The following is a 13,580-nucleotide window of genomic DNA, read 5'->3' on the forward strand; positions in this document are numbered from 1 at the left end:
CAGGCGCACCATATGTTTGCAAGTTAATTACAAACATATGGTGTCAAAGCTCGCTCCCGCAAGGGAATCGCCAAACGTGCACACGTTGCCATTGAAAGCAATGCTACGCATGCACGTTTTTAGGGCGAAAAGTGAATCGATAACAAAAGATATTTTTCCTATGCAGCGCAAGTACGCTGCGTAGGCAAGACCTAATACAAAAAGGGAAAACATATAGATCGTTTTGCTTTTGGACTACTAACCGTAGATTTGTTCACCTCACCATATAGTCAACATTTACACCAGTAGGATTTGCTAACGCTGTGCCTGATTTATTAAGGTGTGACGCCTTTACAAAAGCAAACCAAGGTCCTCATTGCAAGCGGCTAGGAAAATTGTCTGAGATTGCCTCAATGCCAAGTTGCCAATATCGAGGAACCAGCCCAAAATGAACTGGACCCTGAGGGTCCATTGAGAAAGGAGGCATTACTGGGGCAATTTTAGTTCTGGGTCCAAATCCTCCGGTAATTCTTCATTACTCCACACCGAGATTTTGGCAGCTTTCAGCAGCCAAAATCTCTGTGTGAAAGCAAAGTGATCCATCATCTTAGATTAACACAATGATCCTTGATAACTCTAATATAAGAAAACACCTAGATCAGTAACCAACGATCACTTGGGCATGGACACAGCTTTTTAAAAAAATATATTTTTTAGAGTTTTATATAGCGCGAAGTAGACCCGAATCAGGTATCAGAGCGCTTTACATAGCACCAGTTACGTTACATGAGGACACACTTTCATTTTAGCTTCAGAAAGCTCTCTAATATGGCACTTAACTCTATTTCACACTAACTAGCAACCAGTATTTAGATATCCTCCAATCTCTTTCTTGGTTAGGTAATAAGTACTTGAAAGAAAATGGTACAAAAACTGAGCTCATTGTAAAGGGACCGACATTTCTAATCTTAGTCAAATGTATACAGTTCTTCTATCTGGTTTCAAACTATATCATTACAAAGAAGGTAGCAAGCAACATGCAGAACATGTTAAAGGAGCATCTCTAAATCTTATTTTGACAGTGTAGTGAAATCATATAACTATCGCATTAGGGCCTTAAAATATGCTGTCTCTGATCCATTAAGGTTTTTTTTCCGAAATACTACAGGCCTTTCTAGTTAAACATCTCCATGTCAGTTGCATAACATCTAAACCCATTTCCATAAGATTTGTGGTAAACTCTAATCATGTTAAATCACAGTCGAGAAAGCACTCACCAGCTTCCGATCAAAGCCCATATTATTTTTAACGTACTCCACCTAATGCACAAAGGTCATGCCAGCTTTGATCGATGGTGGCGAAACTTAACCTCTGCCTCCAAAGAGGTGGCTTGTTTTTTTTACTTTTCCTGGCTTTAACTTCCACAGCCAAGTCTGCACCTTTCTTCAAAGGAAGCTCACCGGTTATTGATGCAGAACTCTCTGCAAGAACTGATACAGTTCAGCAAGAGCTATTTGTGTAGAAAAACTGCTGCAAATTCATGTATTTTCACTAAAGCAGTATATTTGTTGCCCATTCCGTAATAGTCTATAGTGCTTAGAAAGCTCATTTGAAAAATAATAAATAATGTATCATGAAAATGTGATACTTTTATCTGCAAAATACACTGTTAAATTAAATAAGACCTGCTCAAAGATACCACACACAACTTTAGTAAGTAAGGTTGGACTAAAGTGTTGGCTTTCTTCATTCCATTAATAGCGGACAGCCTCTTTGGAATTTATGGCGTGCTGTTCTGTTGTGGCCATACTGTTATTTGTTAACTCTCAGATATGTATTTTTGACCTTCAAAAGCAATGCTTCTGCCCCATCATTACACCTGTACCAAGGGAATGTGACTTAATATACTTGGAATGAGAAGCCAATCTCTTTTCTTAAAGATGCGCATACTTACTGCATGTGCTTTCAGCCGGCCAGCCGCTCACCATCACTCCTTGCTGGGTACAACGTCTTGCGTACTCCAGAAATATTGAACAGTGACAATCCATCTGGTCAGCACATTTGCACATATCATCTTCACAGAGGGAAATGAATGGGCTGGGATCAACATGATGATGACATTTTCTAAATGGCGAAGCTGTCTTCAACATCTGGCACCTTCCCATTAAATCCTGCATAGAATAAAATATTCAGTTTGAATAAAATATGAATTTACGACTAGTAATCGAACAACCATGTACACTGGACCATTTGCAATCTTGGACTCCAGTTTAATCATTTAGCTATAATTTATTTTCACTTCTGTTTTGTAAACCCTGTGAATGTGGATTTGTTCATTTGAATGATTCATAAAACACCTACAGATCTCATAACCATTTTTTAATATTGGTCCGAGCACAACTTGAAAGAGGCTATGGGAAGAGAATTGTAGCAAAACCCATCAATAATGCACCTGCGAATGTTCTGTATTAGATTATAAATTATGTTATGTTTGTGTTATGTGTCATGAAGCTGTGTTGATTACAAAGACACCACAATAACCATAACTGACCAGGAATTATGACTTTTTAAAATACACAAACAATGAGAAACCTAGTTAGTGTTGACTGGATCCCAGTCTTCTTCGGAGACTTAAAAGCAAAGAAGCAAGGTCAAACAGCAGCTACTGACTCACCCTGAACAAACACTTTAGAGGACCGGCATAGGTACTGATTACGACTGAAGATGAAGGGAGCTGGGAGAACAATAAGCAGATCATGCCGGTCAACAGTGTCACCTTTATAGTGCTACACTTTTTAAAGGAAGCTCTTTCAGTGGTGCATAGCTAAATGCCATGCAGCACTCTATGAATTGGGATACTTTATTTTGCTGGACCCCTGGTAGCCTTAAACTTCACCATACAAGATGATCAAACGTGTAATCTGAGGCTATCAATGTTGTATCTTTGCCTGGCACCCCAGCCCTGAGAATAGCTTTCAGATGCAGAGATTGAAGGACATGCTGGATCAAGCATTTGACTGCATTTTCTCAGGATTTCAAGATTTCTCCCTAACAAGTCCTCTTCTGTTCTCTATCCTACAGCATTCTGTCTTCTAATGAGTGAAATGATTTATAATCCTATCCCTTTATCGATTGGTAAATTTACCTAAACTTGAGAAGGTGACAATTGTGTGCACTCATCTACTATCTTTCTTAGCACTTGTTGTGCTTTAAAGTAACATTAACCCATCGAAGAATTAGAACCCAGCTGTCCAAGTTGATCCCAGCTTAAATAAAATTCTACCACGCTCCTGCCTGTCTCCACCTTATGACCACCCAAGATAGGCCTCTGCCTACCCATCTCCTGATTAAAGAGAAATTCACCTCTCCTTTTCTTTCCTCACAAAGAATGAGGTGCCTGGTTGTCGTTTGCTTCCCAATCTGTCAAACATCTATCAAGGACAGTTCTTTGTCTGGGTTGTCCTGTCACAAAAAGGCAATTATGACCTTTCAGTCCTTTGAGGACCCACTACAGTAATCATTTACCTTCCGTATTAGCTAATACCTTGCACATTGAGGGACCTCTGGCGCATGAGGAAGTGACAGGTTGGATGGACATATGTGAGCAGCAGCATTGCTTCCGGCACTCCGCTTTAACAATAAGAGACAATGCTGCCACACAAAGAATATCTGATCAGCTTCACCAAAAATATATAAAATCAGAGAATGGTAATTTCTAAAGAAGAAAATACTGGCTTGCAGATATGTTTATAGAAGTGGTGACAGTCTGAGGAAATGAAGGAGAGTGAAGGGTAGGAATGAGGTGGCTAATACAGACTGGCAGGCAAGGCTGAAAGAAGCTGAGACATTTGGCAGTCGATGAACCTGAGGTCTGGACCGATGGAAACAGCATGAGACAGAGAAGTAATAAGCAGGAGAGGAAGGCTGAAGAATCAGAGGCAAAACAAAACCAATCCAGAACAAGCTGCTGGTGAAAACAGAAGGACTCATGCAGCTTCTTTGACAAAATATGGTAGTTGGGTAGCGAAGTAGAGGGTTGTTAACTGCCTTTTATTGGGAGAATTTGGCAGGGAAGATAGTGTCTCCTCATGGAGCACACACGTATTTCTTTTCTCTTTTGATCATATATATTAATAGAAAGAAATTATATTGTGCATGCAATTTATCCAGAAGGATGATGCAGTAGAAGAGGGTGTTTCCTTTCTCCACAATAATCCCTGTGGAGTTCTCTCTGAACATGGTATCAGTTCCTATCACTGCCACTTTATCTTGTGTCTTGCTCAGATGCCCTTTCTATGAAGAACCACCCACTCATCTGCAGCAAATCTGCTTACAAGTACATTTGTAAGTTTTTATTTATTTATTTAATTCGATTTTATATAGCACAAACCTTACCCGAAGGTGTCAGAGCGCTTTACATAAGAACCAGTTGCAAAACCTAAGGATTTAGGATTACATGTGTTACATAAAAGATACAAACAGAAAAAATTGCAAATGTACAAGATGTAACGTCACACAAGGAAGAGATACAAACAGAAAGAAAAATTGCAAATTTACAAATAGTAAAGTCACTCAAGGAAGAGATACAAATGGATATACTCTAAGAGTCGCATAGGAATGGTAGAGAGTACAAAGCCACAAAGTCTGCGGTTCCAGGGAGCTGCTGCTCTGAAAGTCCTCCTCCCTAAGCAAAGGAAGGTGCTACAGAAAGCAGTTACAACTGCCTGTCGTAGTAAATACCTTTTCTGGGTGGACATCATAGATGATCTTTCACCTTTATATTGCTGGAGTTTGCTGTGCCCCATGGCATTGTAATTTAGTGCCACAGTGTTTATGCTCTGGCTCCATAAAATGAGGTAAACCTAGCAATACAATAGGCGTATTAATCTTTCTAGTAAGGCCGTGGTAATTAGCGCAGCAATATTTGGGGAGGCCGAGGAGGAGTTTTGCAGCTGAGTTTTGTATTGTCTGCAGTCTCTTCAGGAGGCGCGCGGTGATTCCTACATAGTGTGTCCCCGTAGTCCAGCCAGCATGTGGCAAAGGCCTGCCTGACGGTCCTTCTGGTGTTGACTAGGAGCCACCTGAAGATGTTGCAAAGCATGTGTAGGGTGTGGAAGCAAACAGATGAGACTAAGTTTACCTGTTTCTTCATGCATAGATTGCTGTCCAAGATGATGCCAGGTTGCAGGCTCGGTCCGTCGGGGGAGGGAGAGCTGAGCTCAGCAGGCTGCCATGCGTCGTTCCATGGTGAGGTGCTGTTCCCAAAGATGAGGACTTCCGCTTATCCGAGTTGAGCTTGAGACAGTTGTCTTTCATCCAGTCAGCAACATTCATCATTAAGCTGTGGCAGTTGGTTCTGGTGGTGGAGGGGTCGTCTGACAGCAAGAGGATGAGCTGGGTGTCATCGCCATAGGAGATGATGTTGAGTCCATGCGTTCTGATAGTTTTGCCAACGGGGTTATGTACGTGTTGAAGAGGGTGTACTTTAAAGTACACCATAATAAATAAACTCTAATGCCCTCACATGAGTGGCCCAGATAGTGGGCATGTCCCCACCCGAAATACTGATACTGAAGGTACTGACAATTACAGAGCAAGGGAAAATATGACCCATTACGAGCTAGATGTTGAGGTCTTTCCTTACACACCAGCCAAATTGACACACAGTTCATTTGATAACATCCTCTCACTTTGCAGTTAGACAAAGAAAATTAAACACCAGTTTCATTGATAGAAAAATAAGCAGCAATTTATAGGTATTTAAATACTTACTTACTAATGGGAAATTACTAGTGATATATGTAATGTTGGGTTTAATTCCTCTTGAAATTTCTAATTTTGGCCCAGACTTTGACCAGGATGTTTTTGGATGCTTTCAGCACATAAAATGCATTGGTGAAGGTAAACAGATTCATGGTGTTCCCACATATCTCAAAATTCTAATGACAATGGTAGATAGTATTGATTTCCACACTGGGACCAAATAGCCGCTTGTTTTGAATGACTTCATGCTGTGTGTAATACATGTTGGAAGTTCATTATAGCTATTAGCACACTGGAATGTTGAGCACTCTGTTAAAAACAATGGAGTGGGCTAACAACTATGATGGCTGGTATAGCCCTTCTGCATCAACATTCCAATGTTTGTATTTCTGTTTCCCACTTTTTAAATTTAAAGCATTCCATCCTCAATTGGAGAAATATTCTAAATAGTCTTTTATTTAATCTGCCTCAGGCTATACTAGTTGTCATACTTCCTCTTCCTCATTATAGACCCTCACTTGAGGCTCTGGTGTATAACTCGGGTTCAAGGACCTTTATTAACTGAAATAGCCTTAGGCAGTGGCAGGGCCGGACTGGGAACCCAAAGCAGCCCTGGCAATGTTGACGGGCCTGCTCTCTTGCTGCTTTTGTTTTCTGGGTGCCAATATAGTAGCAACACTGCAAAACTGGCCCCCAGTAACAAAAACGGCCCCACCACTGCAAAATCAGTCCACACCCTTCCAGCCTCCTTGGGAAATACCTGCTATGGCTAGTGTGCAGTGGACCTCAATACAATATTAGAACTTGACTCGTTCAAGGGTAATAACAGCCCAATTACTATAGCAGAGTAAGCCAAAAAAATCAAACAGCATCTGAGAAGTGAGAGATGCTGAGGTGCGCTGCGGGGCTCCTTATAGAGATGACGGCAGAGGACCGCAGTTTTTGAAGAGCTGCTTGTGAGTTACAGCTCTAGATTCTGCTGCACTTCTTTTTTGGGAGGGGATGGGTGGTAATAGCCTTATTGTCTTGCCTGCAGGGTAATAACAGTTGTTGTTAACAGGGTGCATAACGCATCTGCGTTATGCACCCTTGCACAGGGCTCAGGCCCACATTATGGGGAGAGTAATTAACAGCCATTACTGGCCCTGGAGCCAGTCACTAGCTTTACTTATAGCCCCTTGACGAACGTACATGACCTCGCAGACAACTTCTATTAATTTGTTAAGTCAACTATGATAATGACAGTGCGTCACAATGTAAGTGAGCACCAGGTTTGCTTATGCTTTGGTTCACAGTAATTCACATTAATACTACAAAGAAATGTGTCTAGTTTTCAGAATATCATGTTCAATCCCCCTCCTGCCTCTAATGCCACCATTGCCCACCCATTGCAAAATGTCCATATTTCCTCTCTCCAACCTCGCCTCCACCCTCATCGGATTGTTTACGTACATCGTATAGATTGTGGCTAAGTGTCAGACTCAGAACACATGCCCATTCCCAGTGACTTTGATATCCCTTTGTCAGTGGCATACCTAGACCTACTGCCAGTTGGCACGCCCACTAAGTTTCCCGCCCGCCTGATACAGGTAGGAGCAGGGGTGGCCGATGGCCGACTTGTTAGTGGTGGTGGAAACCAATGGTTGACTTGTTCTCGGGGGTGGGGGGATGGTGGTAGTTGGCAGACACAACTTGCTCACCTCCGCTGCCCCCAAAAAGAGTGCCGCCCAGGGCAGACCGCCCCCTGACTCGCTCCTGCTATGCAGCTGCCCTTTGTTCATTGTCTCTTTTTGTGCTGAGATGATGCAGCCGCTGGCATGCATGTGTGCACTACGGTCAGATCATGCTCCCTCCATCTGGCTCCTGGCCTGGACAACAAAATCTGACCACATCTGGTGCATCCGCAGCAATTTGCACCCACCTTCATAATAAAATAGTCCAGAGAGTTCCAGTTTGTCCGGATACTGTCATCAATATTTTGGAAAGTCCCTTTGCTGTATGTCTAATTCCAAACCTATTTTATGTTCTTACAGCTTCCTCTTTGTTGCGTAAGGAGTTCAGCAGTTCAGAGGTGGGCTGGGTGAAGCGATGCCAGATTGCTGCCTTTGCTTCTTGGTATGTGTGGGCAGTGCTACAGAATTTCATACTTCAGAGGAAAATGTTCCTTAACAGTAGTTTACTCCAGCACAGATGCTCCCACCAAAAAGCCAGTCAGTTTGGCCACTCCCTAGAAAAATGTATTTTAATGACATTTATTGCTTTTGATTCAACATTGTAAGCATGGCTTTCATCCAATCTTTGTCTAACTCACATCGATGCTACGGAAGCTATCAAAATTATGCTACTGCTTAAACCAGGGATATAGCAGTGCGTTACCCCTACCAAAGCCACCCCAGATTAAATAAAGGCAATGCCCATATAGCATCAAATAATTAAGATCTATTATCGTGTCATTAAACATGCATATGTTGCACATAAGCTTGACTTTAATAGAAAAACCTCGGTAACAAATGTGCAAATATTTTTTTAACCGTTTCAATATTTTAAATGAATATGCAAACTTTTTTTTAAAAGAATCCGAAAGTGCCATGCAAACTCAGGATACACCACGTCATACTGCACATTTACAATTCACTCCGGCCCACATTTAGAGTACTACTTTAGTCCACAGACAGTGATAACATTAAGCATTCGGGGTGAGCTGTTTTACAACTGGTTTCAATGATCCTGGACCATAAATGGGAACTGACCTATTATATGCCTGAATAGTTCCTACTAGCCTTTTGCTGGCAGTAATCTTCACATTATTCCCATGATATAAGAGATCTCTGCATCCTTAAATCTCACTCAAAGTGGCAGGGAGTGTGCATTCCCAGGCATGGCTTGTTTGCCTTAGAAGTTTGGAAAGGCCCCTCAAATGCACGCTGGAATGGGCAGAGATTGACTCCAACACAGAGCGTGTGAAACTCCCCTTCCAAGCTTGGAAGGGTAACGGACTCCCCCCCAGATGTGTTGGATAAATAGGAGGGGAGGCTTTCTCCTTGGTGAAAATAATTTCCCCATGGAGAAAAATGAATATTCTGTCTGTACACGGACTTCTCTGCTGTCACCTCTGTGGGAATAGGAACCTGCTGAAAAGTCACTTGAGCTTGCCAGGAGTAGGCCTGAAAACATACACCTGGGGAAGTTTTAAAGGCATACCACTGAGAGTTTGGGTGAATAGGGAAAAGCAATTTATTTTTGCAATTTTATATATTGTAGACATGGCCCGAAAGCATCAGAGCACTTTATAGCAATAGCATGACACAAAGGTACAGCAAGTTACAGTTACAATAATTACGTTCAGACATATTGCATCAGTAGCTGCAACCAGGACAAATTCAGCCAATGGACAAGAGGCCTACACAGTTAAAGCATTGATTAAGATGGTGGGGTCACCATGTAGGCAGTTGGATAGAGTACTTAGGTATGGTCGAGGGTGATTAACCCAGGTGTCTGTCAAGTAGTAGGAGCTTGAGATCCCTTTTGAAGGTGGCTTTGCAGGTTGTTAGGCAAAGGGAGGGAGGTAAGGAGTTCCAGATTCTTGTGGCACAATAAAAGTACATTCAAGGTATATCCTTTTATGATTTTCTCAAGTATTTTCTTTATCATTTCTGAGGGGAAGGGGAGAGAAGGCAATAGAGTGGTAGAGTGGGTGGAGCGACATCATGTATATTTTTCAATTTACAGGTATCATGTGTTGGTGTGGCTGATGGAGGTAAAGCCAAATTGTACAGAAGTCCATCATGACTCTTCTGAACATGCCCTGCTCATATGAGCAGGGATACATGTTGTGTGGCTGCCGTCCATTACATAAATGTAGGTAGGTAACTGAATAAAAGGGATGTTTTTCACCTTTGGGTTCTAAGTGCATTACAATCTGATATTTACCAGCACTGGTGACCAACTAATAGGCTCCTTAACCATGTCGCAATAAGTGGGCAAGCTCTTTCAGTGTCTATGGTAAATGATAGCCAATTCTAAGTCAAGGTCAAGAGGGCTTTCTTACGCATAATGGCTACGTTTTGGGATTGGCCACAATACAATAAAAGCAATACAAACATTATACACAATCTCAAATGTGGGAGGCCTGATCAACAAACTCATTACAAAGGAATTTAGCAACAACTTACACACAAGTGATGGAACCATGTGGCCTCATTTTATATATACATGTTAAATAAATAGTGCAGATATAAAAGAATCATGGAAAATGTTCATATAATAGCTTGGAGAAATAAGCATTGGCAAGGCCAATGATCCTTCCCTGTGCGACCTGTTGGTTTTACCAATGCTTTTTGACTTTGATGTACAGCATAGGCAAGATGCTGTGGAGTATAGACAAAAGAAAAAAGAAGCAAAAAAAGAAAGGTGCAATGTTGCAGACTCAATGGCTGTGTCATTTTGTAGGTGCATACATGTGTAACACATGCATGTGCCTACATAATGACAGACACGTGCAGCAGTTGTTTAAAATGTACCTATCTGATGTGGATCGGTAAATAAAAACATATTAAAAAAAGGTAGTGCAAATGTGCTTTTTTAAGGCAGAGGTGACAGCAATTTGCTGCCTGGCCACAGGGATGAGGTGTGGGGCAATGAAGTCGGAAGAAACAGGGAGCGGGTGAGGAGGGGAAAGCAGCACAAGATAAAGAGCAACACTGGGGAGGCGAGAGAAGCACATGAAAGATAAAGCTGCAAAGAGCGCAGAGGGAGTCATGTGGGGGGAGAAGCACACGAGCGAGAGCTTTCAACAAGAGGGAGCTAGCAACAGAGCGTGTGGGGAGATTTCTGGCACGGGGGAGCTGCACACTAAAAACAGAGATGGAAAATCCATGCACTCTCATGGAGTGCCTAAGCAGATAAAAGCAGCTCCTTAAAAGCGAGAACTGGAAGGACACAAGTCTGAGAAACCAAAGGGTGGTAAAGAAGCTAAGCTCTAGGAGAATGCTAGCTCAAGATGGACAAGGAATACCATCAAATAGTAAACAAGCAAAAGAGAGTGACGACCAAGCCAAGCAATAGGTGAACCGGAAGCCTACCATAACTCCTTGGTAAGCCCCCAGTAGTTCTTTTTCAACGAGACAGATTGTGCTGTCCAGTAGGCAAAACCTCAACAGCTGCCCTCCATGACAAAAATGTGGTCCGGATCAATATGATTCTGACTAACACCAATGGCTGTTAAACAAAATAATTTTTTACATTTTAAAGTTTCGGTGTGCAGAAACTAGAATCCCGACGTGGAACATTTAGAAGCGTCTGTCACAAGTGAAGCTGAAGATCAAATATTTTTTGTGTCAAGATTAGGGAAATTCTACAAGATTTAGGTCTGGTTCATTAATCCAAAGTTAAAAGAAAGATTACAATTTTTACCAAAATGACACAGCTTTTCCAACCTCCTCATACTTTAATGAATGGATAAGCATAAGCAACGCTGATTACGACTTAAAATAAAATCCCTGCTTGTTAGCAATCCAACTGAAAGTAGAAGAATATAAAAAACTTCAAGGAGCAACAATAATTACTTAATGGATTTATATGGTCTTTAAATCTATCATGGCTAACATGCACATGGTAATGGTGTCCAGGCCCTACCGACACAGCTGCATTAAACCAATATATAATTAAATAAGCATGTGATTCAGCAACATCTGCTATCACACCAGAGGAAGGGACTAAGAAGTTTGAGTACAGTCTCTCTGTGTTCTTATTGACAAACCCGAATACTGATGCATTAGAAATTAGTGTAAATAGAATTGATGTCAACAATGTTCTTTAGTACCCAACAGCAGTTCCAATGAATCAAGTATTTGCTGTGTGTTTCATATAGGCATATAGTAGTGGTCATGGTGGTTCAATGAGCTGAACACGAGTCGCTGATACAGCAGTGACTGCCAGGTAAAAAAATTAACTCTAATTAAGGCCGGCTCCTTACTGAGGTTGGCAAATTAAAGATTAAGATCTTTAATAGTGCAAATTGTTATTTATAGCACCTCGGCCCTGATTACAAGTTCAGGGCTTAATTCCCATCCCAGAAATGACAAGTTGTATAATTATCTTATCCCCACTCTTTTCCCCTGATAGATTTCAGTAGATCAAGCCTGCTGAAATCTATTAAGGGGAAAAGGCCAGGGAAAAAAGGCATGTCATGCTGAATGTGGTGTGTTCTTTAAGACGCAGCACACACGTTTTTTATATTTTTGTAATGTGAAAATACCAATGAAAAATATTTTATCAAGATGATGATCTCGCCACTGGTGAACTATCTCATTTCCATGCTGCCTCTAACCCTTACCCAAGATTTCTACCACAAACTCGACCAGGCTCTTTCCAACTTCCTATGGAAAGGGAAAAAAGCAAGGATCAGCATTAAAAAATTACGTCTGGACAAAACTTTAGGTGGGGTCAACCTACCAGACTTCAGGCGCTACGAGTCCGCCTTTCTAGCAAAACAAGGAGCCTACTGGTTGGCTCCCACGGTAGACTATACCCCTGTTTGGCTGCAAGTCGAGCGAGCGATCCTAGACGGCATTGCCCCTGCTGCTGCCCTTTCTACCAACTTAAATTTGTTAGCCCACTCCAAGACAATCTTCCTGAATACAAAAACGGCACTTCTTAACCTTTTCTGTGCGACCGCGATTCCCCCTCCGGTGCTGGGCCCTAATAGAAACGGGCGTGGTCATGACGGAACGGTTCCGTCATGAGCACAGCTCAACCGTAGCTCATGACGGAACCGTTCCGTCATGAGCATGGAAAGGGTTAAAATTGACAAACTTCTAGAACATAGCATTCGCCGCTCAGGTTGGGAATCCTTATGGAATAATCGACACATATTATACCAAGGCAAACCACTATATAATTCGCAGTGGATTAAAAAAGGGATCCTCTTCCCGTATCACCTATTCGAGGGGTCATACTCTATCCCGTTCAGGGACTTACAGGCTACTTATAGTCTTGCGCCACTGGAATTCTACACCTTCTTAAATATAAAAGCTGCACTCTCTAAGGCGAAACTATCACTAACACCCCCATCGCTCCCAACTTATCTCGCTAGGCTAAACAGACTAGGCCACCAGGTATCCTATCTTTACAAACTCAGTCGCCCCCAACATTCCAATCTAACTGCACCGCTCACACAGTTCTGGTCCGCTCTTTCGTCTAAACCGATCTCAGAAGCGGATTGGACCAGTACCTGGAATTCTTGCATGCGACACAAAATTAGCCCTACTTTATCCCAGACCAAATATTGGCTCCTCCACAAAGCCTTCTGGACTCCCGCGCGTCCATATGCACAGAACATCAGTCCAGACGCCTTTTGCTGGAACTGTAAGCGGGCAGAAGGCGACTTAGCACACATTATCCTACAATGCGACTGTGTAACCCCCTTCTGGGACAGCATTTTTGATTTCATTAATAAGGTTCTCCCCATTGCTCCGTCTAGAGAACTGCCATACCTGGTCTTCGGATTCACCGAAGATCCCTCCCCCAACAACAACGACGACAGGGCATTACTTGATCTCCTGCTCACAGCAGCAGTCAAGGTAATCCTTAGCAGTTGGAAGGAAACTAGCAAAGCTAATTTTGCCGGATGGCTCAACTGGGTAATTAGCCTCCGAGGTGCGGATAACATAGCTCTCCAGCAGTCACCTTGGCGCCCTCCTAGGAGAAGGATGTGGTCTTCCCTTGACAGTTATTTTACTACCCATAAACCACCCTAGGTATTTTCTTCGCCCTGCACATTTTTCACGAACTGACATTACCAGAAATCCAGATGTGTGAAGTCTTCCTAACGCCATTGT

General features: G+C 42.3%; 1 protein-coding gene across 1 annotated transcript in view; it reads right to left on the reverse strand.

The window, feature by feature from the left end:
- Window positions 1–13,580, reverse strand: part of VWF (von Willebrand factor) — a 1,169,185-nt gene that overhangs the window by 1,045,262 nt on the left and 110,343 nt on the right. The window contains exon 7 of the mRNA XM_078673989.1: window positions 1,934–2,150. Coding sequence (XP_078530115.1) covers window positions 1,934–2,150 — 217 coding nt within the window. The remainder of the gene's footprint in view (window positions 1–1,933; window positions 2,151–13,580) is intronic.

This window comes from Lissotriton helveticus, chromosome 1_1 (genome assembly GCF_964261635.1).
Source record: "Lissotriton helveticus chromosome 1_1, aLisHel1.1, whole genome shotgun sequence".
Classification (NCBI taxonomy): domain Eukaryota; kingdom Metazoa; phylum Chordata; class Amphibia; order Caudata; family Salamandridae; genus Lissotriton; species Lissotriton helveticus.